This window comes from Empidonax traillii, unplaced genomic scaffold, assembly GCF_003031625.1.
Source record: "Empidonax traillii isolate 1590-97213 ecotype Southwest subspecies unplaced genomic scaffold, ASM303162v1 scaffold7:size3022706, whole genome shotgun sequence".
In the NCBI taxonomy this organism is placed as follows: Eukaryota; Metazoa; Chordata; class Aves; order Passeriformes; family Tyrannidae; genus Empidonax; species Empidonax traillii.
The window spans coordinates 2551226-2575809 of record NW_020955200.1 but is presented as its reverse complement, the minus strand read 5'-3'; the positions used below and the strand labels follow the sequence as shown (position 1 = coordinate 2575809).

General features: G+C 39.9%; 1 protein-coding gene across 2 annotated transcripts in view; it reads left to right on the top strand.

Moving 5' to 3' along the window:
* TRPM3 (transient receptor potential cation channel subfamily M member 3) overlaps positions 1–24584 on the top strand; it is a 411660-nt gene that overhangs the window by 5447 nt on the left and 381629 nt on the right. Inside the window, exon 1 of one of the 2 annotated variants that reach the window (XM_027881862.1) lies at positions 22766–22939. The exons of the other annotated variant lie outside the window; for it this stretch is intronic. Within the exon in view, the coding sequence (XP_027737663.1) occupies positions 22766–22939 (174 nt within the window). Of the gene's footprint in view, positions 1–22765; positions 22940–24584 lie in introns of those variants that run through there. 2 annotated transcript variants of the gene reach the window in all.

Here is a 24584-nt window from a genome sequence, read left to right as displayed (position 1 = left end):
TATACTTACAGTGGACATGAAAATGTTGGCCTAATCTCTGCAATAATTCTTCAGACTGTATGGGTTGGGTTCATAGGTGGTAGGATGGCCACAGGTGGGTTTACCTCCTACCCAAGTACCTTATTTTAGAGATCCCTGTGGTCTCCTGGATGATGTTTTATCCAGAATTCCACTATATTCTGCCTCTGTATAGAGATACAACATTTTTTACATATTTTCTTTAATATCCCAGAACAAACTGTTTTACAGTCAGTGAAGGGACTCTACCTCCAAGCAGAACATGTTCAATAAAACAAAGCTGGCTCATTCAAATACATTAGCTATGGGATGTCTTCATCTTGCTTGTAATAGCCTAAAAAACTTATCAGATGCAACATTGCTATTAGCTTCATAAAATCCTTGTCACAGAGGCTCTGACATACATTTTGAATTAGACACTTCAATGGATTTTGGAGCATTAAGCCTTTTTTGACTCATTAACCTGCAAGAAAAATCACAGATGTAATACCGTAACTTTAAAAAGATCTAAGATATTTCCTTTTCAGGGAAAATAAAGATCTAAAAATCATAATTTTTTTAGTTTGTGAATTTTGGGGAAAGATAATTGTGTTTCATTATGTTAAGCGTTCTGTGAAGTACATGGAACTGTGACGTTATTAATACATTATAATGTGAGCATAGCTGTTTGTCTACAAAATAGGCAGATAATGCAATAGCACATAGATCTCCTTGTAATGGGCTAAAATCTAGAAGTCAAAATAGAAAATGAAAAATAAACATATGGATAGGCAACTCATTATTCACTATATTTTAATTAAAGTTAACTATTCAGACTGGAAAGTTTCAGTTGTGGTGTCATAAACTCTGCATCATCATAATAATAAACCTAGGCATATCAAATTTCCTAATCTCTATGGCAACATGTTCTGTCATTGAAACAGTAAGTACATAATTACTGGTAGGTAAGTAAGATACAATAAAATACAGTGAAATGCTGTTAAGAGAAATTTTTCTTATGTGGATTGGGATTTTCTTGCAGAACTTCTACTGTGAGTGCAACTGTAAGAAACAGCAATGGGACTTATTTATCTCTGTTCTTTAAGTATGAAAGGGAGAGCCTTTGGACCATCATATAATTTGCTGTGGCATTTGAACAAACTTTTTAATATTTTAGTCAAAGGTACTCAGTCTTCTTGCTGAAGGATACTCTTGCAGGCAGATTCTTTTCCAAGCTGTATTACCAAAAGAAGTCTGGTTAAGAGATTGGATGTAAGTTCAATTTATGTTGGCTAATGAAACAAAAAGGGCTTTCATCTTTTCCGGTATGGTTCTTTCCCCACCGTGTCCCACCACCCTCCCGCCTGTGCCAACCAGAAATTTAGGCATTTTCAGAACTGAGAATGTTGGAATGAAGGATTTTCTTATAAATTGGTGCTGGTCATGTAATTTATATTTCACGTTTTCTGCCATACTGATGATGAATAACAAGAGAATGTAGTCAATCAATTATGTTTCTTCTACCTTTAAAACAAATGTGGGTTTAGAAGCCTTACTTCTTACCTTATTTCTATCTGTTAAGCTTGCCTGGAACCTTTGTGTTTGGGTGGGGTTTTTTTTCTCCCCTTTAGTCCCTTTTATCTCCCACCAAACAGCAGTAAGTTTTTCAATGGTGACTAATAGATCAGTATTATTGCTGCTTTTAGAGAGTCCAGATGGGACCAACAACCTTGCAACATGCTCCAGCAGTCAAATTTTCCCCTTTTTGGCATCTTAGTGGCAGAAGAAAACAGCAGGTGACTCTTTCACATCAGAAATAGAGGAAAAAAAGGTGGAAAGTTTTGCCTCAACTTTGAGATTTCAAATGGTAGAAACCTATGTTAAGGGAAAAGGTCTTCTCTCCCAACTTTCACCTTTCTGAATAACAGGGGGTCTTCAGCCCCCACCCCAAAGCATGTGTGTTTTACAGGAGTGACTGGATTAGTGTTAATGCATTAACATGGCCTGCTGAGAGATTCCTAGGAGTGGAGAGGATGTGGGTGTCATGGAAACAGCAGTCATACAGGGATGGGAGGGAGGTCAGAGCACCAACAGATTCTTCTGCAGGTGTATACATCTACAGAACTTAATGTAGGTAAGGGTTTATACAGAGGCATCTATTTCATTAGCTGTTGTGATAATCAGTACCAATTTAATATTACATGGCTACAGATTGTTCTGAAATGACCAAAGGGTGATTAAACCACTATATGTCGTCTGTAAGGACTGCTAAATATATTACCCCCCCACCAAAAAAAAAATCATTTTCTAGATGACACTATACTAATGCTAGCATTGAGGCAGAGATAGAAATGAAATCAAAGCGTACTTTCCTACCTGAGCTGGGGCTGTTTCATTCTATTGGATCAAGTCAAAAGGAGAGCCAAAAAGATGATTGGAGGGATGGAGCACCTCTCCTGTGACAAAAGGCCAAGATAATTGGAATCTTTTATCCTGGAAAAAAGAGGGCTCTGGGGAGACCTTATTGTGGCCTTCCAGTACTTGTACAGAGCCTTTAAGAAAGACAGGAACAAACTTTTTAGCAGGACCTGCTGCAATGGGACAAGGGGAAATGGTTTTAAACTAAAAGAGAATCAATTTAGACCAGTTTTAAGGAAGAAAAAAATTAAGTGTCTTTTACAATGAGGGTGGTGATACACTGGCAAAAGCTACCCAGAGAAGAGGAAAATGCCCTATCCCTGGAAAATTCAAGGTCAGGTTGGAAGGGGTTCTGAGCATCTTCAAGATGTTCCTCCTCATTTCAGGGGATGTTGGACTAGATGGCCTTTAAACGTCCTTTCCAACCCAAACTGTTCTGTGATCCTCTGATCCACCAGCTAGGAGCACTAGAGTAGTAGCCCATCACCTGGTCACCCTTCACCTTGGTGGAGAGCAGGCAAAAGGGCTGAGCAGAGAATTCATAGGAGACAATCATACTTTCGGATAGCAGAGCTGACTTCATCCTTTTCTCTCTGGAGGAGACAAAGCTTTGAGGTACTTATAAGTGAGTGCAGCTTGGTTCTGCCTTGCTGCAATTTCATAAACTCAGAAATGGAATTGAGAAGGCAAAAGGCTGTCGGGGCTCTGCCTGCCCTCCCCTCCTCTTACTTTGCTCATTAGAGCCCAGTCTTTGAACATGATAATGGGGAACATCAAACAGTTGACAAAATAGTTATCAGATACTTTTTAGTAAACTTTTACTCTTTTACTTTAAAAGGATGTCTTGCTAAAGAAAAACGTATATCAAATGAGTCTGTTATAATCACAGGATCATGTAGGCCAGATTCTAAAAAGTGTCCAGGACATAAAGACACTTTTGTAGTGTCATTTATTCCTGTCATAAATACTTACAGTGTGCAGACTCCTTGCTCCTGGACTTGTTAGGATAGCAAATCATTAATGTAACTCCTTTTCTACTTCTGTTTCTTTCTTCTGAGTGCTGCTGAGTGGAAGTAATGAGGTGAGATATTTACATTTTCCACGGATACATATTTCCTGTATCATTATTCACTTTGCTAGCAATAGTTATCTTTCTTTTTTAATGACCTGACTCATTGTTTATTTTCAATGTACCCTTGCTTAGGAAGAAACTTTGTGAGTCTTCCTTATTTAAGAAGAAACATTGCAGTTTTAGGAAGAAACATGTGCTCTGGCCTTTCCTACGTCAAATATTTCTCTAATTTCCTGCACAGAGTTCAATCTGCTCATCAGAGCAGTGCATTACCTGAGTTTCCTCTCCTTTCACAGAGGAGGTGAGGAGAGATTAAAAGAATATTCCTCTGGCTTGAAAACTTGAAAAAGAGGATCACCTCATGTCTATGACAGGCCAGTAGATTTGTGGTTTTCAGAGCTTTTTATTTACTGTCTTCCTTTAGGAATCACAGAGACAAAGAAAATAAATGGCCTGCAAGGGCCCAGAAATGTTCGTGTGACCTTTTAGGAAAACCTATCCTGGCTGACACCATAACACAACACTGAAGATCAAAATACCTGTCTACACACACCTTACATCATGGCCCTCAAGTGCTTTAAGTTAAAGAGTTGATCCTGGCATTTGTGCCTCCATAACAGTCGTCGAGTGTTTGAGTCACAGTTACTGTCAGCCAATGTGTATTTACAGGCAGTTTGATGTGTCCTAGTCTCTTTGTGGGCTTAGCCCATAGTAAGAGAGATTAAAGCTGAATCAAACTGTCTTACTTTTACCATGGCCTGTAGCTGAACATGCAGGCACTCATAATAAGCCAGCTTTGTTAACCATGGCAAATAGACCACGTGCTGAAATTCAACCTAAGAATTTACCCCAGGGAGGCAACTTCAGACTTAGTTTCCTGATTTCCTTCCACAATAAACTCTAGTTTCTACTGCTTGCAGTTGTTTTAAAAGATATGGAATTACTAAAATCTTGCTTAAACAAAAGTAGAGAACTTCTCTCATGTAAAGACATTGACATACTGCAACCTTTTACTCTCCTACAGAAATGGCCTTTAAAGTAATGTTTTTATTGTTTGCTGAAGTAGCTAGTATAATAAACCAGTAATTTGACCTTTTTTTGCCAAAGGCACCATGACTCCCCTTTTCTGTGTAGTATACCACTGTTAATTGGCCAGTTAACTGTATCCTTCCCCTCTGTGTTCCAAGTGAACGAAAATTACAGTTCAGCACTGGGTGTATGTCATGAGGCACAAGACTTATCTTCACTGTCATTTAATTCTCATGCCTTCTGAGTGCTCTCTTAAGCTAGATATTGCATATGATTGTCTTCACCTAAAACTGCAAGTTTTATGCTGTTACAGAACAAACATTTTAGACTCTTCATTCTTTTTCTCCTACACTAGTTTCTATTGTAGTCACATTTAATTTGCATTCAAGGTTAAGTGATCAGCCATGTAATTTTCTTTTTAGTCTTTCAACAGTTATAAGAGAGACCTGACTGACCATGTGCCTGAAAATAATCTGTGCTGGAGATCAAGAAAATTGGATTGTATGTAGTTGCTATGATAAAGCTCTTACTAGTGAATAGGATGGGGGGGAGCGGATTGGGGAAAGAGGTCATAACAACTCCATTTCCCAGAGCTCATCTGTTTGGATGAATGAATTTTTCAGAATAGGATTTGCTCAGATATTTGAATTACCAGAATTCTTTATATTCTAAGTAAATTTTAATGTCATGAGACAAATGAACCTAGATTTTTCAATATCCTTGTTTTCATACCTATGGAGGGAAAATTATCTTTGTAAACACAGTACAGCTGCTACAGCTGCTGCTCAGTTTCGCCAGACACCTCTTTTTTTTTTTTTTTTTTTTCTTTTTCCCTGAGAGTAACTTACTGGCAAGAAAAATGGGATGTATCTTTCCAGGTCTTATGCACCAACATAAGGAAAATAGTTTACCAGAAGATAGTTAAATTTTCAACATCTGTTATATGGAAAAATAATCTTTAAAAGCAACAGTTTGGAAAGGCAACATCCTAAAACAGCTTCATTCACCTGAATGCTGACCTAGCTGTAAATGCCCCCTACAGGAGGTGACCCAAAGAAGGCAGACAACACTCAGTACTATCTCTGTAAGAAGCGCTCCTCTCAACCAGGAAGCATCAAAGCAGACAGTTAATTTCTTCCCTTAAATGTGGACTGTGGCAACCCTCATAATGTATTTTCCTGAGAATGTTAAGAAGTTTATTAGATAAACTTAGTGATACTAAGATTCTTAGTCATAATTATTCATACTTCGTCATAATTAGTCATACTAAGATGCCCTCTTGCCTTTATGTTCCTCAGCAGGTATAAGATCTTAGTTCCTTTCAAGGATTGTCATCCTCCAGCTCCTAACCGTGGATGATAGGCAGGTAGGGCACTGATGATGCAAATTTTACTTTGTGCTTTAAATCAAGAATAGATGAGATACATTTGATTTCCTTTCTTGTTTAAATCCTTGCAAGTGAGGGCAGATATCTTACAAGAGCAAAGCGTGAGGTATGCAATAGCATGGGGCACATAAAGAGGAAATTGAGATTTTCTGTTCTGTGTCTAAAAGAAAAAACACTTGAGAAATCAATAAAAAAAAATTGACTGGAGCTGTGCTGAAGGCTTCCAAGTGAGAAAGGTTAACTACCCATATGTTAAATTAGAATAGCTCAGTCAGTGCAAAAAAATTATTTATGCCTGGCCTAAAAAGTTTTCCATTTGAGATCCATTCTCATCATTTTAGTGAATGCCCCTTGCTAATGTCAGTCAGATTCTGTGCTCTCACTAGAAGCTTTAACTTCACCCATGTCTTGATGCAGAAATGAAGGTTCTGCAGCAGAGAAACTTCCTGTAGACACGGGAAGATGAGACAAGAAGAGATCTGGGTCATAAAAATCTCTTAAACTGTTCTTGTGGGCAGCTTGTTCTATGTTGTTTGACAATTGGCCCTGGAGAGTTTCAGCAATAAAATATCTCTGTATAATGACCTACTTTGCAGAGACACAAATTTGTGGGGCAAATATCCCTGCCACCACCTCTCCTGGCTTCAGCAGGAAATAACAGAATCATATCCCTTTTATTAAACTTACTGAAAACAGAAGTTGTAAGTTACTGTGACTAAAAGCCACAATACGGTGCTTCTTTCTGGTGGCATTTGATCTCTAAAGATTCTTTGGGAAAGCTGTGGAAAGTTTTCATACTTACCAGAACTAGCTGGTAATCTTAGTAGCTGCATGGCTTCATTTTGTACCGGTAAACATGCTCTGCAGAAGAAACATAGCACAGGTCATCAGAGCTGGATTGTTTTCATGACTTAATTTTCAGCTGTGAGCCTAAAATTGCCAATATGTATGCTATTTCTGTTTAGTTTAGCTCTTTTAACCCTTCATTCCTTTCTGCAGCTGCAGGAGCATTAAAAATAAGCAGGCAGGACTATAACAGGAATTGATCTGTGTAAATACAAATGAAAGCCACAATGTATTGGTTATGTAAGTCTCTGCCTGGGTGATTATTTTACACAGTACTTCTGTAATACTCTCTCATCTCCTGTTTTCCTCTTGTGTGTCTATTTTTTTTTCTTTCTTTTTGCACTGAAGTCAGTAAACTGTCATCTACATGCTTTCTTGTTGAAGTTAATTTTCTTCTAAATTAACAAATAAAAATAAAATTAGTTGCAGAAGAAAGAAAAATGCAAGTGTCTTGAATTATCAAAAAAGTTCTTAAAACTCGTGAGAGTGGCTGGTGCTTCATCCTGCAAACCTTCTGCACATTGAATACCCATATAAAACATCTGGAGACTCGTCAGTTTTGAAGTATCTTTACCTGCAGAACAAACATGGGCTTAGATGCAGTCTGTTGAGTTCTCTAGTACTTTCAGTAACAGAGAAACCTCCCATAATACTCAATTAGAAAAGGCTTAATTTTCTTATATTTTTTGCATGTCCTTCAATACTAATCAGATTCACATACTTTTCAAAAATGTCCTGTATTACAAAGCCACCCTGAACTGGTACTGATTAATGTGCAGAGTACAGAGGTTTTCTCATCACTCTTTCAGCATAATTAAAGATGACATAAGTTTTCACTGAAGTCTGCATGAAGTGTCTTAATGTCCAGCATAAGAACGCCTTTCACGTTGCTTCTTGTGAAATTGATTCTTGTTTATTTAACTGGGTGATTTAACTCATATTTTTAATATGAGATCCCAGAATTCTCCAATGTGAGGAATATTCTCCTTTTGCTGGTGTAAAAAAGCAATTTTGCTGATGTGGCTAGGCCTTGAGCCTTGGTAAAGTTATTCTGGTGAGCGATGATATTCAAATGTTCTGCATGTATATCTCTTCATTCCACAGCGACTCTGTCCCAGCTTCAGTTCACTTGTGCTTTTATATTTGAAACATCTAGGGATGCAGAATGTACTTCCCCTTCCCTTCTTACTCCGGTTTAACTCTTCACAGGTTTCTTGGTGAAATATCTTCAAAATTCCTTCCTTCTTCAAAATGTATTCAAAATAAATGAGAAATTTGTCATAAGTAGTTTAGATTTTTTTTTTTTAACTGAAAAAACTGTAGGGGAAGCCATTAAGTTAAGAAAATACTTCTAGATTGTGTTTTTTTACAGTAAATGAGTTGTGTACTGCTTGACACATTGACAGAGAGTTTAGGAAGCAAGTTTTCCAATTTGTCTAGGATAAGTTCTCATTAACTTTAGACTAGAAGCATGTCAGAAGTTGTTGATTTATTACTATAATATGTCTAAATTAGATTTTTAAATTATTATTTCTGGAAGTTATAACCAAAACCTATTTTATGCATACTCTTTAAACAGCTTAACATTTCTGGGTACTGAGTCTGTTGCAATAGCATAACCAGTATGCAGAAAATCAATGTCTTTGAATGACTTTGCTCAAGTATATACAAAAATATGTTAACATTAAAAAGCTTAGGTTTGGGTTTTCTCTTTTACCTTTTGAGGTCTCCAGCAGACTCTCAGATCAACATACTAATTTTTTATATGGAGACAGATGGTGATCAGAAAGGGTCAGACTAAACTATCTGCATTTCATGCTACCATTACTTCCACGAATTGCTCAGCTGCAGAATCATAAATAGATGTTATGCATAACAAGAGCAGGTGGCTAATTAAAAAATACTATAGAAGGTGTTAGGGAGCTATGCAAATCAATGCTATTTTTTTTTTGCCTGATGTTAAATAAATGCATCATTTTATTGGTAAATTTTTGTTTGTATTTATCAGGATCATTCAGTAAAATTACAAGCAGGTTTATGATCTTTGAATAATGGATTTTCAAAAATAATTTCTGCTTTATATATTGCAAGGTTAGTGCAAGCTGACATAGCTTAACTAGGCCTTAATGACAACCTCTCTGTATTTTGGCAAGTGATTGCAGGAATTATGCCCAATGTTTCCCCACAATCTCTGTAATTGCAATGGAGTGGTATACTGGCCATGCTTTGGATGTGTAGGGCATTTACACTGCCAGGAAAACAGTATTAACCAGCTATACCTCTGATTTTTCACTTGTATCTACTGATGTGTAAGTACACAATTGTTTTGGTCAAGAGTGATTTCAGAAACTTCTAATATCCCTTAAAGAACAAATATCCATTTTAATTCCATTTTTAATAGGATGGGAATTCAGTGGAGTACAAGACCCCCTGAAGTTAAAAAAAGATCACTTTCCTCACCCCTATGCACCATGTATTTGTGACAGCTCTTCTCTGGCATACTGTTCTTTTCCTTGCCTCATGTAAAATCATTTTGGCTTATCTTCTTTTTTTTGTCTGTTTATCTTCCTTTCTTTCATCTCCCCATCTTCTCCCTCATACCCCCAAGCTCACTATTTTCTTAATAAACTGAGCTAAAATAGTGCTGTCTTCCTGAATTTTGTCACACAGCCCCTGGAATGCCCTTTCCCTCTTATTACAGTAGATTTAATACAAGGTCAGACCTGAAAGAACTCTGCCTCAGTGAAATCCCTTTAAATGATCAGTACCTGCTTATAACATCTGAATGTTAAAAAAACCCTTCTCCTGAAGTGCTACTGGTATTAGGGTATTTTTTACAAGAGAATAACCTAGCTAATGAAACTTATAAGATATATTTTGTGTTGTGGCACCCTCTGGAATAAAATTTTCACATAGTACATTTATAGCTCTATACCTGTAAAAACAATGAATCGTTCTCTTTATCCTACCCTCTACCAGACGCTCCTGTTCCAGCTGCATTGTATGTACATTGAATCCAATTTTTACACTCATATGGACTGCTCATTTTAAACAATATAATTCCTTGGCTGAGTGAGGTAAGTTTTAGGAAAAATAAAGATGATGCTTACTGTATATGCCAAAGTAAAGGACTGTGGCACAGGTGCTGGCTCCTCTATCTTTTTGCTTTAATCTGGAGCTCCAGCTGGCTACAGGGACTTTTGGACTCTGAGCTCTATGTTCTCATTGTCAAATGTTCTCTAAGAACTATACACACATGTTGCAGGAAAAGCAGTGCAGTATAACTCCGCTTAAAAACTTTTGGATGGAAAATGTGAGACTTGTTTATGAAATCTTTAAGCAAGTTGATTTTACGTCCTCACACTTGATCTCTCATGGTCTTCATTTGCTTACTCTTTTATTCATGCATACACACACCTACTTGTAAGCATCAAGATGCGTGTATCTAAGGGGACATACAGGTTTTTCCATCCGTACCTACTGCATTCATACACCAACTTCTCTATTTCTGTTAAAATCTACAGCATCAAATGGTCAAGTATTTGAAAAAAAAAAAAGTCTGGAAAACTTTGCTTAACTGTCTTTCTACATTGTAGTCTATATCTTAAAAAATAGGTTAAAAAGTAATTAATCTGTATTTTAATATAACATATATCTCTGCTGTAAGATTGAAGTAACCGCCGCTTCAGTAGAAAAGGAGGTTAGGTGATAGCAAGCCTTCTCTTGTTGATATAACTCATCAGTTATTTTGAGTATTTGATCATATTAAAAGACAGCAGTACCAAATATGGGAGAGAGTTAATCCACTCAAGGAACCTGGGGTACCATGGTAACTATTATTTCCAGAATTCAGAAGTTACAATTGGAGTTAAAAAGATGTCTATCACTAATTATGGAAAATATCTTGTGTAGGCTAAGGAGATAAAAGTCCAATAAGTCAATTGTTTTATTTCTTAACCCAGTCTTGAAAAAAATCTTTGTTCTATATGCTTAAGACTAAAAAAAACCTTTTTACTTGTAACTGTGTTGAAATACCAACAACTTTGTACTGCAGTGTAACACTTAACAGTTTAAGGCTTATTATATATTAACTAGAAAATGGCCCCTATAGGTCTATTCCTGACTTTGAAGTGTGCATAAAACACTAATTTCTTCTACTCATTATTTAAATTCCCCCAAAGTGTTATAATCAAAGGAATGAAAACAACAGACTTATGTTAGTGGTTTTATTTTGCAAAAGTTCGTAAAGGTTCAAGTGCTGATCTATTTAAACCTGTATATAGCTCCAGAATTAAACACATTTTTTATTCTGGGATTGTATCTAATAACACTATTACCAAACGCAACATATAGGACCAGCTTTCTCATCTAAAATGCTGGTGATGTAAAAATGAAACCCGCCACATTTGTACTTCATTTAGCAGTACTTGGATATTCAGCAATACTTCATGAAGCAGATGGCTTCAATGAAAATCACTGGCACTTTTATAGACTTAAAAGTTCAGTATGGGTCCTAGTGCTTTTGTGGGTTAAGATCTTCATTTTATTTGAAAGAAAATGTTATGATGTTCAACTCAATAAAAGTCATAGTCTTTATGTATGTGAATAATACCTAAATTATTGAACTCCCATCTGCCAGGTGTCAAAAGTAAGAATTACATTAAAAGATCATGGAATTACTCATATGTATTTGATAGCTAATGTTGGCTGGACCATTTCAATACTGATCCCCTTCAGAGTTTCTCTTCTTCAAGGACTGATGCTTAGGAGCGAGATGAAGCAATTCTGGTGTCACTCCAGGGGAATGAAGGCAAACCTACAGTGATGGATAAAGATTATGATGTGTTTATCTAGAGAGATGAATTAATAACTTTTGTGGGCTAGATAAACCAGTTCTATCTATCAGAAAAACATACATCTCATTCAAGCTGGTGATCTCTCAGTATTGGAGGGTTTTCTAAGGGCGGGAATTCTCTTTTAGGCACAAAGAAAAGTGAGGAAAAAAATCCTTCAGGATTGCCAAGCTTTCCAGATCTCTTGGACTCACACTGAAGGTTTCTACTTCTTCCTTAACTAAATAAAAAGGGTATTGCAGGGGCCAGAGAACTGCTGTACACTGTACAAGAAAATCTGATAAATAACAAAAAAAAAAATATTTTCCCTTCCTTTTCCTGGAAGCTGCACTTCCTTACTTGCAAATTGTTTTCTGAATTGTGTAGTGTTCAGCCCTGCCACTCAAGCATTGTTATGAGAGAACAGGACTGTAAATTAGTTATTATTTGGGGCACTAATAGTCTAACAGGGAAATGGAGATACAAAATCAGAGCAAGAATTCAATTTCATTTCATCCGAATGGACTAACCTTGGCATCCCTTCTGTTCTCCTTGGTACTTTAGTGTTGTATCCCTGACAGCCAACCATATAGTCAGAAAAGATCTGTTACTCACAATTTGAGTGACAATTAATTCAGCAATACAAAATTTTCACAGGGAGGAGTCCAGCATTTTCACCTGTTTAAGACTAGTGTGCCTCAAAGTTTTGCATACACTTAATAAAATATAATTACTATAGTGGGGTGCAAAAGCCGTAGAGATAAACTTGCACAGGAACATCTTAGTTTGCTATATTTTTTATTTTTTTAACTGAGAGAAATTAATCAAGGGAATAAAAACTACTCCTGACCAATGTAGAAGACATTTTTTCCATGTTGGGCATATGGCAAATTAGTACTCCTGGGTTTTTTAAGTAACAATAAGGAGTGAATAATTTATACGCTGAGGAAATACACTCGGTTTTCAAATACTGGCCTGGGTTTTTAAAGCTCAGTAATAGTACTGAGATTAATCTCACTATACCATTGTGCCTTACTTGGTGACTGAAGGATTATAAACTGTGGAATGGCATTATCACTAAGTTATTTAAGTCTAGGATGGTAATTACTGCTGGTTTGTGAAAGTGCGATTTAAAATAATGACTGTGTGAAGATAAATTATACTTCTTGAAGAAAGTGTTATTTTTAAAAGTACAACTCCTGTTATTGTCTTTGAGTTTTATATTGGTGAAGAAAAATCATTGACAGTTGTAACTAGTAATATGGTCTGACCTATGATACAGATCAGAATACTTAGCAGATATTTGTAACCAAGTCTTCATAATTGCTTGTCCACTCAAAACCCAGAAAACCAAGCATATCCTTGGCTGCATCAGAAGAAATATGGCCAACAAGTCGAGGGAGGTGATTCTGCCTCTTTAATGTGCTCTTGTGAGAGACCTCACCTGGAACTGGAACCCTCCAACATAAGAAGGACATAGAGCAAGTCCACAGGACCACAAAGATGCTCAGAGGGTTAGAGCACCTCACATATGAAGACAGGCTGAGAGAGCTGGAACTACTCAGCCTGGAGAAGAGAAGGCCTGGAAATACATATTTACAGCCTCCCAGTACCTAGAGGGTGCCCACAAGAGAGCTGGAGAAGGACTTTTTACAAGGGCATGTCGTTATAAGACAAGGGCAAATGGCTTTAAAATGAAAGACAGTAGATTTGGATTAAATACCAGGAAAAGTTCTTTACTGTGAGGATGGTAAAACACTGGAAGTTTTTCCAGAGAAGTTGTAGATACCCCATCACTGGAAGTGTTCAAGGACAGGTTGGCTGGGGCTTTGAGCAACCTGATCTAGTAGTAGGTGTCCCAGTCCATGGCAGGGAGGTTGGAATGAGATGATCTTTAAAGTCCCTTCCAACTCAAATTGTTCTGTGATTCAATGACTTGCTATAATTGACTTCTTTACTTGTCTCCATTGACAGTAGCATATTTTAAACAAAAGAACAAATATTGTGAAATGCCACAGTGTTTTTTGATATTTTATCTTAGGCATGAGGCCTAAGAGGAACATTGTTTCTTATCCTTTATATATATCTGAACTCTATGGGCCCCTCTCCTGAAGGCAGGATGAACACCTGTAGCTTCTCTGTAATTTCACAAAAAACGTTCACTTCTTGAGTTACAGACAAGTTTCATTGTCTAAGCACAAATACATTGTGCCATCAGATGTTCTGTTTATGTTATACTACCAAGTGCTAAATGTGTATTGAAATGAATATTCAATTTATCAACTATGTAAAAAATAGGCTAAATTCCAAGCTGAGCAATTCTTTGCTTTGTTCTGATATTGCTGCCTGTTTTTTGCCAAAGATGAATGACAGCCTTAGAAAAAAACATTGTAGAGTATTCGTTCATGGTGTCTGCTCACTCTCTAAGGTATTGCAAACGTTTCTGACAATGTTGTAGTGAGACTGTGACCTTTTGATGTGAACAGATGGGAGAAAGAAAAACTGAGCATAATTAAAACTTAAATGTTGAAAGTTTTATCTTGCAGTGTGTGCTCAAAATGACTTCCCTCTGTAGTAGGAGTTCAGCTTGAATAAACACTACACTAAAGGCTTCTTAGAAATCATAAAATTTTGCCTTTGTTTGTCCTGTCATGGTTCAATGAGGTGATCAGGCCTGGTTTAGAAAGAGAAGTTACTAATCACCAATGTTCTTCCACACTGCTTCTTCCAGTAGTAACTCAGGAAACAAACATCTGCTCCCAGTGTCATCCTGCCTAAACACTGCAAGGTAAGAACGATCAGGTGGCTAAGGCATTAGATGAAATTAAGTGGATAGAGGATAATAACACCTGACTCAGTTTTAAAGTTGTTGTGACACACCGGAAGTCACTCTAACTGAATTTTTCAGACATAAATTTGCGACAGTGCTGTTCTATTTAGCATTTAGCCCACTATCTGATGATGATTCAGATGAACATCAAAATATAAAGTTAATTTTCTGGTGTTCTGGTAGAATAAAGCTCTGCCTCCACATTTTTCACATTTTATGGAATTAAAACAAACAAACGAACAAACAAACAAACAAAACCAACAAAAAACCCAACAAACTTTTAATCCAGTGTTTAGTTTGTTTTGTAACAAGAAGTCTATTACTATGTAGTTTATAGCGCTTTTTTTTCTGCCAATGATACAAACAGTATTTCATTTAAAAGGTTCCACTAATAGCCTTCAAGACCTAGAGATTGCTGTACATTTGTGCTTTAGAAAATAAATTGTACTGTGGGGTAATTTCCAGTAATTTCAACAAAAATATCTTTATTACCTAAAATCTAGAATTTGAGATATTTTCATTGCATATTCAGAATACGAATTCTAAGTGAGTTTCAGGGCTGATTTTACTACCTAATTACAGAAAAGTGTTTGATCACCTTCATTCATTGTGCAAGCAGTTAAGACTGGTCACTCCTTTCAAAATCAAAGCTGTGTTGTGTTAGAGTCTTGCCTCTCTCATAACATGTTATGGTTGAACTAAACAAGAATTTTATAAGTATTCACCAGTCACTACTAGTGAAGTTGCCTTGATTTATCTCTCTCTCTACAAAATGGGAAGGTATAAAAAAGGAAAAAAAAGGACAAAAAGGCCTGTGTTAGTTAGGAAATACAAACAATAAGGAGCAATCTGTAGTACAGAACTTCTGAAGACAGCTCCAGGAAGGCTTTGATTCTGGTGTATTTAACTGTTTTAATTAAAACTCTACAAACTAGAGAATAGAAAAATCTTCCATAATGCAGGTGATAAAAGGCAGAGATGTATGACCCACTCTTAACAGTAGATACATGAAAGAACATAAAACATTTTTCTTCCCATTTTAAGGGAAGGGAATAATTTACTTAAGTTCTTGGGGGGTTTTGGTGTGTTTTTGTTTTTTTTTTTCTCTGTAGTAGGAGGAAACTTAGTAAGGAATTGCTTTTTACTGAAAAGAAAGTTTGGCAAAGTACTTTGCCTTATGGACTACACTCTGAAAAGGAATCTCATGAATTTGAGGCAAAAAGCAGAACTACTTGCAGAACTACAAGCCTGAAAAGCCCAGAAGTCAGTTGCCTGCACCCTACAACATCACAGCAATGGCAGTCTTGCAAAGACGGCAGTCCCACAAAAGACTTTCAATAACAGCTCAGGCAGCACTATGCTGCTGGGACAGGAATCTGAGTCTGCCTGAAGCATATATATATACACAAATAAATTCTTCCCTGACAAGAAGATGATGCCAAAATGATGCTTATGATTGCTTTTCTGCTTATTTCTTATACCACAAGTATGAAAGATCTACAAGGCTTTCATTCACAGGCCTTTCATCAAGAAATCCTTGCCAGATTCAATGGCAGTTGGGCATCAGCTTTCCCAATGTCAATGCTGTGTGCTAGGCAATATCTCTGCATTCCTCCCAGGCTGTCTGTCACTGCCTTCACCTTCTGTATACTCTCATTCACTTTTGTGTTTTGCCCTAATCTCCTTGTTAAGCCATGTAGACCTCTAGGTTTTTTCTCTGACTTCCTTGCTCATCAGAGTCAACTGCTTTGGAGCTTGGAGGAGGTGATCCTTGAATAACAACTACGACTCTTAGACCTCCCTCTGCTTCAGGTCATTATCTTATGGGACTCTTTAGAGCAGAATCCTGAAGAAGGCAAACTCTGCTTTTGCCTGGCTTTAGTGTGTCTCCAGCAGATATTGGGGTGGCTGAGGCTCTCCTTTGAGCAACAGGACTGGAAAATGTGAGGTTGCTTCCAGATGTTTGCAGAAGACCTAGTCCACGTGACAGATGAGACTGGGAGAACAGGCTTGTTCAGCCTTAAGGACAGAGCCTACAGGGAGTCTGTATTGCTGTGTTCAGCTGCTGAATGGGAAGGTGTAGATAAGATGAGGCCAGGATGTCCTTGAAGCTGTATGATGAAGCAAGAAGCAAAAAAACCCACAAGTGGGAGTGTGAGAAATTCCAATTATCTCTAAGGGAACACCTTTTCTCCGAGACCATGCTTAAGCACTGAAACAAGGGGACATGGGCTCAAGCTCTGCCAGGGGAGGTTTAGGTTAGAAGTTAGGAAGAAATTCTTTACAGAGAGGGTAATCAGGCATTGGAACGGCCTACCCAGAGAGGTGGTGGATTCACCATCCCTGGAGGTTTTTAAAAAGAGATTGGATGTGGCCCTTAGTGCCATGATATAGTAACTAGAGTTGGATCAGGGGTTGGACTTGATGATCTTGGAGGTCTTTTCCAACCCAATCTATTCTATGATTCTATGATTCTATGATTCTATGATTCTATGATTCTATGATTCTATGATTCTATGATTCTATGATTCTATGATTCTATTGTCCAAAGAAGCAATGAAATCTTCAGTTCTGGGGTTTTTCAAGACCTAACTGGACAAAGCGCTGAGCAAGCTGATCTACACAAAGCTCCTTTAAGGACAGGGTTGGACCAGGTGACCTCCAGTAGCCTGTTCCAGCAAAAATCACTCTATAGCTTCTGTCTTGCTAATGCAAAGTGAAACAAAATCTTTTCATCGGTCTTGAACGACTGTCCCAAGCCTCTCAGCAGTTCAAACTGTCCCAAATGGTTTACAGGTCTTGGCCGCTGCTAGGCTAGAAGATCTAAATCAGGCAAACGGAGTTCTGTCACCACCTATTGACATGCCTTCTTGTAGTTCTTGATAAATATTTGGAGAGACTTATCAATGCCCACACAGAAGTACATCTGCAGCATTTAACATCCTGCTTTGCAGAGACTGCTGAGCTTTTTGGGCTGGAAGTCAGCTTGAAGAAGACAGAAGTTTTATATCAGTCTGCACCTCAGGAAGTCTTCCACCATGCCCATATCACCATTGGTGAAACAGAGCTTAAATCAGTTCAGCAATTCATTACCTGGGAAGCATAATCTCCTCAGATGGTAAGATTGTTGCAGAAATTGACAACGGGTTAGCAAAGGCATACAGAGCCTTTGGTAAACTCCATAAAAGAGTGTGGCAAAACAAACACCTGAAGAAAAGTACTAAGATCAGTGTTTACAGAGCCATTGTACTGTCTACTCTTTTATATGGATCTGAATCCTGGGTCATTTACCGCCACCACTTGCGTCTCTTAGAACGCTTCCATCAGCACTGCCTCCGTACAATCCTAAACATCCACTGGACTGACTATGTGACCAACACGCCTGTCCTTGAACAGGCAGCAGTCACGAGCATTGAGGCCATGCTGCTGAGAACACAGCTGCGCTGGGCAGGGCACGTCTCCAGGATGCAGGACCATCGCCTCCCTAAGATCGTGCTATATGGAGAACTTGCCATTGGCTGCCGCAAGAGAGGAGCCCCGAAGAGGAGATACAAGGACTGCCTGAAACAATCCCTCAGCCTTGGCCATACTGATCACCACCATTGGTCTACCCAGCCCTCCAATCGGGAGGCCTGGAGACACACCATCTATAACGCTGCTGCTGCTTTTGAGAACACACGCAGGATCACTCTCGAGGAGAAAAGACAACGCAGAAAGAATCGCGTCTTGTTGATATCACCTGGGGAGTCTTTCTGCTGCGCCTTCTGCAACTGGACTTGTCTATCTCGCATTGGCCTTTTTAGCCATCAGCGCGCTTGTAGCAAGCGTGGGCAGAGCCCTTCTCAAATCTTCGTTCACGAAGCCTAGCCATGATGATGATAACTTATAAATGACTGTGAAAAATAAGTTTGTAGGTAGAATAAGAATGGCAGAAATAATGATATTAGCCAACTGTGCACATAACATGCAGTCATGCATCTCTTGTCCGCTAGGGTTGAAAATACTTTCTTGCCAGTTATATACTGTGCCTAATTAAGGCCGTAACAGCAACACTTACAAGGATATGTAGAATAGACTTAGGATGTGATACTATGTTTATGTGCATAAATATTTGTATAAATGTTGGAGACCAATCCTTTGTATATGGTTATTAAACAAACACATTGCATTAAATGCTCTCAGACTGTGCAACACATTGAAATTTGTGATGGTCTATACAAAAGGTACTTGGCATTTAGATCACAGAATCATAGAATCGTAGAATCAGCGAAGTTGGAAGGGACCTCTGAGATCAAGTCCAACCTTTGATCTACTACCACTGTGGTTACTAGAATAGGGCACTAAGCGCCACATCCAGTCTCATCTTAAAAACCTCCAGGGATGGAGAATCCACCACTTCCCTTGGCAGCCCATTCCACTGCCTGATTACCCCTGATTACCCTCTATGTAAAGAATTTCTTCCTAATATCTAACCTAAACCCCTGGCACAGCTTAAACCATAGCCACTTTTCTTACTGATAGTTGCCTGGAAGAAAAGACCAACCCCCACATGGCTACAACCTCCTCTCAGGTAGTTGTAGAGAGTGATGAGGTCTCCCCTGAGCCTCCTCTTCTCCAGGCTAAACAACCCCAGCTCCCTCAGCCTTTCCTCACCAGACTTATGCTTGAGTTTCTTCCCCAGTCTGGTTGCTCTTCTCTGGACCTGCTCCAGCACATCAATATCCTTTCTGAACTGAGGGGCCCAGAACTGGACACAGCACTCCAGGTATGGCCTCATCAGTGCTGAGTACAGGGGAAGGATCACTTCCCTGCTCCTGCTGGCCACACTGTTCCTGATCCAGGCCAGGATGCCATTGGCCTTCTTGGCCACCTGCGCACACTGCTGGCTCATGTTCAGCCTCCTGTCAATCCAAACTCCTAGGTGGCTTTCCATCTGGCTGCTCTCCAGCCACTCTGTGCCCAGCCTGTAGCACTGCAGGGGGTTTTTGTGGCCAAAGTGCAGGACCCGGCACTTGGCCTTGTTGAACTTCATCCCACTGGAATCAGCCCAACTCTCCAGCCTGTCCAGGTGCCTCTGCAGAGCCCTCCTGCCTTACAGCTGATCAACATTCTCTCCCAGTTTGGTGTCATGTGCAAATTTGCTGATGATGGATTCAATCCCCTCATCTAAATCATCGATAAAGATGTTAAACAGGACACCACTGGTGACCGGCTGCCAGCTGGATGCAGCCCCGTTCACCAGCACTCTCTGGGCCCGGCCCTCCAGCCAGTTCCCGACCCAGCACAGAGTGCCCCTGTCCAAGCCATGGGCTGCAGCTTTTTCAGGAGTATATTATGGGAGACAGTGTCAAAGGCTTTGCTGAAGTCCAGATAGACACATCCACAGCCTTCCCCTCATCCACCAGGTGGGTCACTTGATCATAAAAGGAGATCAGGTTGGTCAGGCAGGACCTGCCCCTCCTAAACCCATGTTGGCTAGGTCTGATCCCTTGTCCATCCTGTAGCTGCTGTGTGATTGCACTCAGGATGATCTGCTCCATAACCTTGCCAGGCACTGAGGTCAGGCTGACAGGTCTATAGCTTCCAAGGTCCTCCTTCTGACCCTTTTTGCGGATCAGTGTGACATTCGCCAACTTCCAATCGTCTGGGACCTCCCCAGAGAGCCAGGACTGTTGGTAAATGATGGAGAGTGGCTTGGCAAGCTCTTCTGCCAGCTGCCTCATCACCCTAGGGTGGATTCCATCTGGTCCAGTAGACTTGTGAGGATCCAAGTGACTCAGCAGGTCTCTAACTGTTCCCTCCTGGATTATAGGTGGGATATTCAGCTTGTTATCTCTGTCTACAAGCTCCAGAAGCCAGCTGTCCTTAGGACAACCTGTCTTACTGTTGGAAACTGAGGTAAAGAAGGTGTTAAATACCTCAGCCTTGTCCTCATCTTCGATAACTATGTTCCCCACTATGTCCAACAAAAAATGGAGGTTTTCCTTGCCCTTTCTTTTGGACCATCAGGTTTCGATTAATTATGGACAGAAAGAAGAATGAGGAAGCTTTCTGTGCTAAAACTTCAATATTAACATCAGAAAAAACCAGTATTTTCATTTCTATAAATGTGTGATTTGCTTTTCACAAAATTTGACTTACTGATATTACTGGAATGACCTGTGTTGTATATTAGACTTACTGAGGTTTAGTTAGTATTGGTTGTGGTTTTGTTCTATTTTAGTTTGAAGTTTGCAGCTTATTTAAAATAGTCTGGCTATTATTTTGCTATGTTTGCTATATTTATCTTAAATAAGAACACATGCTTGCTTTTCTCTTCTATCTTACATGGTACTGTGAGCTGAATAAGTAGTACATTGCTGTCTGTGTAGCTAAACAGGTGAAGGCACCAAACTTCATATTACACTTGGAAAAGAATTAAACAAGACCAGTAACAAATTAGTAATGTGGGGAGCCAACATAGTAACATAAGTATTTTTGTATCCTGTCCATTAATTCCTTTGGAGATTCTTATTCCCCACCCTCCCAAAAAATTCCGTAAGAGTTTGTTTTCTGAGGTTGATGTAATCTGACTTTTTAAAAGCTAACTTGCTTGCAGATTTTTGTGGGCTTTGAAAACCATTAGATTTCTCTAATGCATATTTAAAGAAAAACATGTGATTTGGGAAGTTTGATAGTTATTACTAGCAGATAGAGGAGACATCAGAGGAAGCCATCTATAATGTCATTAAAAATAATAAAACTAATGACATGATCAGCAAAGCTGACCAAGTGCTGATGTGCCTCAGAGGGGAATAAACAAAGCTAAAAGCACTTCTGAGCATAGTTCACCCAAATGAAGCAACTTGCTATAGTTACAGATGTTGGAAGGAAAAGGCCCTCCCCATAACATGTCTCCCCTGAATGGAAGGTATTTAATCAGTCTAGAGTGTGCTTAAGAGTTTGGAGACCATCAGACTACCTAAAGCCACAACAAAGTCCTTAATCATTAGCTTCCAACCCATACTTAATAAAGAATTTAGCATGTTCTTTGGAAACTATGACTTACCTTTCTTGCTTATTATTACGACATTAGATACTCCGTGAAGAAAATATATCCTTTCATAAATCACTCATGTACTGTGGTTATAACTAGAATAATATCATTCATCATGTCATATCATCTTTTTAAAATAGTTCAGCTACTTGAGAAAGTAGTAGTTTTAGTTTCAGTTAGATTGTCTTCTAAGAAATCTTTGTAAAAAGAGTTAAATCATAAATGCATTCAATGATTTCATGCCTGTGAAACACTCACTGTGTTTTTAATGATTACTAGAAAACAGAGTGTCAATGTAGGCTTGTTTTGATTTTTTTTTTTTTGTTTGTTTTTTTGGGGGTTTATTTTAGTTGGTTTTTGAAAATGAAATATTTACCTTGCGATGCTGTTGCCTGAGCTTGTATGCTGATATGCTGCAATGAGCTCGGAGGGCAGAGAAAAGGCAGCTTTTCTCTGTGGCACTGCACCCTGTGCTCAGCACGCAGAGCTCATGAACCGATGCGCTTATTCCTAAGGTGCCTGGTACAGCGTACTGAATCAGGACTCTGACCAGCACCGCAGGAAACCCTTCCAGCATCAGCTGAGAGACTTAATTTCAGAGATGCTCCTTGTCGATTTTAAGAAAGAAAAGCAGCCCCCCCAAAGGTGTGTCATAATACCAGTAGGAACCATGTCGTCTTTTGCTCGACTTGCTGTTTCTAGCCTCCTAAGTGTAAACAGAAGGGCAAACACTGGGCTTAGTGTGGAAGCTGTGCTACTGTGACTGTTGCTGGATATTAAGAATGACCATATTTTATTATGTAATACTTTATTTGGGAATACTTTATATGGAAACTACTAATTTATTTCACTAGAACTACTGATGTAGTTTAATTAGAAAAAGTCTCTTGGCAAATTTTTCTTAACATCTAGGCAGGAGGTGAACAGGTGTCATAACTTGTCATGTCTAAGCATAGTACAGCTGTCTGACCCTTTCTCTTCCCATGCCAGTTTCTGAACTCACGGCCGTCCTCAAGTTACAACTTGGCTATGCTGTGGGATACGACGCCGTCCCGAGCGCTCCCCGGGCGGAGCGAGGCGCTCCCCGGTCCCCGCGCGGTCCGTCCCCGCGGGCCGAGGTGCTCGCCCCGCACCGGGGGAGGCTCCCCCGGGCAGTCCCGCAGCGGCGAGGGGAAGGCGGCGCCGCTCCTCCCCATCCCGCCCCCCCCCCCCACCCCCCCGCCGCCCCTCCACCGAGCCTCGGCGGCGCCGGTAAAGCGTTAAAAGGGAGGCGCGGAGAGGAGCGGGGAGACCGGCGGGGCTCAGCCGAGCCGCGGCCATGGGGCAGAGGCGACTGAGCCCCGGGCGAGCGGACCGGGGCAGCGCCGCCGAGGGGACGGCGGGCAGCAGCGGCGGCAGCGGGGGCCGAGGGCGCCTGGCCGAGTCCTGGCGCCGGCTCAGCTCTCGGCGCGGATCCTCCAAACGCGGAGGACCCTCCTCGCCCGCGCCGCCGGTGAGTGACCGCGACCGCGGATCTTCCGTCCGCGCACCCGGTGACTTCGCTGCCGGGTGGGGGTGGTGCGAAGAGACCTGTTGCGCTTTGGGAGCAAGAATCGCCTTTCCCGTGCGCTGACCCCGACTTTGTAGTTGTAACAGGTGCGAGGACCCGGTTTGGCTCCCGGGGAACTGCAGCTCGGGTTCCGCTGCCGGGGCTGGGGCCGCCCGGAGCGAAGCCAGAGTGGCTGGGAAGTAGCTGCTTGAGACTCGAGCTCGCCCTGTGCAGCCGAGGGGACGGTGGTAGCAATCGTAAGCTAAGGACTTGAAGGCAGGTAGGCTGAAAGGATGCTCTTGGGAAACAAAGATTTTCGTCTTGGGCAGGTGTCTCCTTCTAGGTGTATCTGTCTCCAGACAGCTCGGTGGTATGAGCCAAGAATCTCTGAGGTGGATAGGCAAACATTTTGAAGGAGATGCATGCCACAGCATAGGTTATATGTCAGGAAAATGAGCATCCTAGCCAGACATACACGGAAATTGAGAGAACAAATTGAGCATTCAAGTAGAAGGAGTGACATTAAAGTGCTTGACAGTCAGTCTCCTTGTGATCAGAACCCTAGTGCCAGGTGCTGAACAAACACATACAAACACAGATTTTGGATGAACTGCTCACTGTCCGAGGACAATCTCAGTCTTCGTGTGCTTAGAAACAATGTTGTGTATTCCTATCTAAAGCAGACTCTCTGAGGTCTGGTGTGATAAACATTATTCAACAGATCAAATGTATAATTTCAAAAATGAACACCGATTTGTAAGCTTTCGACCTCAGGGTAAGATGACCACAGGCTGAACGTCAACTGGGGAAATAACAGAAGGGTGAAAAGACCTATGGTAGAAAGGATGCCATGGCAACAAGAAAGCATCAGAGAAAGTAACAATATTATCTCATGGAAGGGGAGGAGGAGGAGTATTGCATTCATCTGTACCACACCGTAGATTAAAATACTATCATTTATTGTGAGGCTTGAGGATAGTGGTTTTTTAAATACACAAACTTCTTTTTGCAACAGATGCCTTAAATTTAGTTCCTAGGTAATGATTAGATCATTAGAACTCATCAGAAAAATGCACAGTGCAGTCGAGGGCTGTTTTTGTTTGGCTGATCAGTTTGTTTGTGGTGCTTTTTTTTGGCTAGGGCTTTTTGACCTTGTTTTGTGGGGCTTGTTGAGTTTCTCTTGTTCTAAACGAAGCTGTTCTTGTGGCTTACCACTGAGATGAATTCTTACTTCATCCAGCACACTGAATGAGATCCAGGTTGCGTTTGACCAGAATTGAAAGTTTGTATTAATCTTTGATTAATTTTCAGTTTTCCAGAATCCTTCTGAAAGGATGAGCAACTTTTTCCTGTTTTTGTCTCTAAAGCAATACTATTGTGGTGTTTCTATGTTAGTGGATTTGCATTGCATTTAAACCACTAAACTCCATAAATTGCAGGACAGATGAGAATGACTGATTCTGAATTTTTTTATTTGTTTGTTAATTTCGTTCTTTTTAATTTGTGTCAGGTTTTTGGAACACTTTTTGTTGTAGTTGCTAGTTGCTAGTTTGTGTTTTCTTCATTTATACATTGCTTTTTTTTTTTTTTTTTTTTAAGTGAGAGCAGG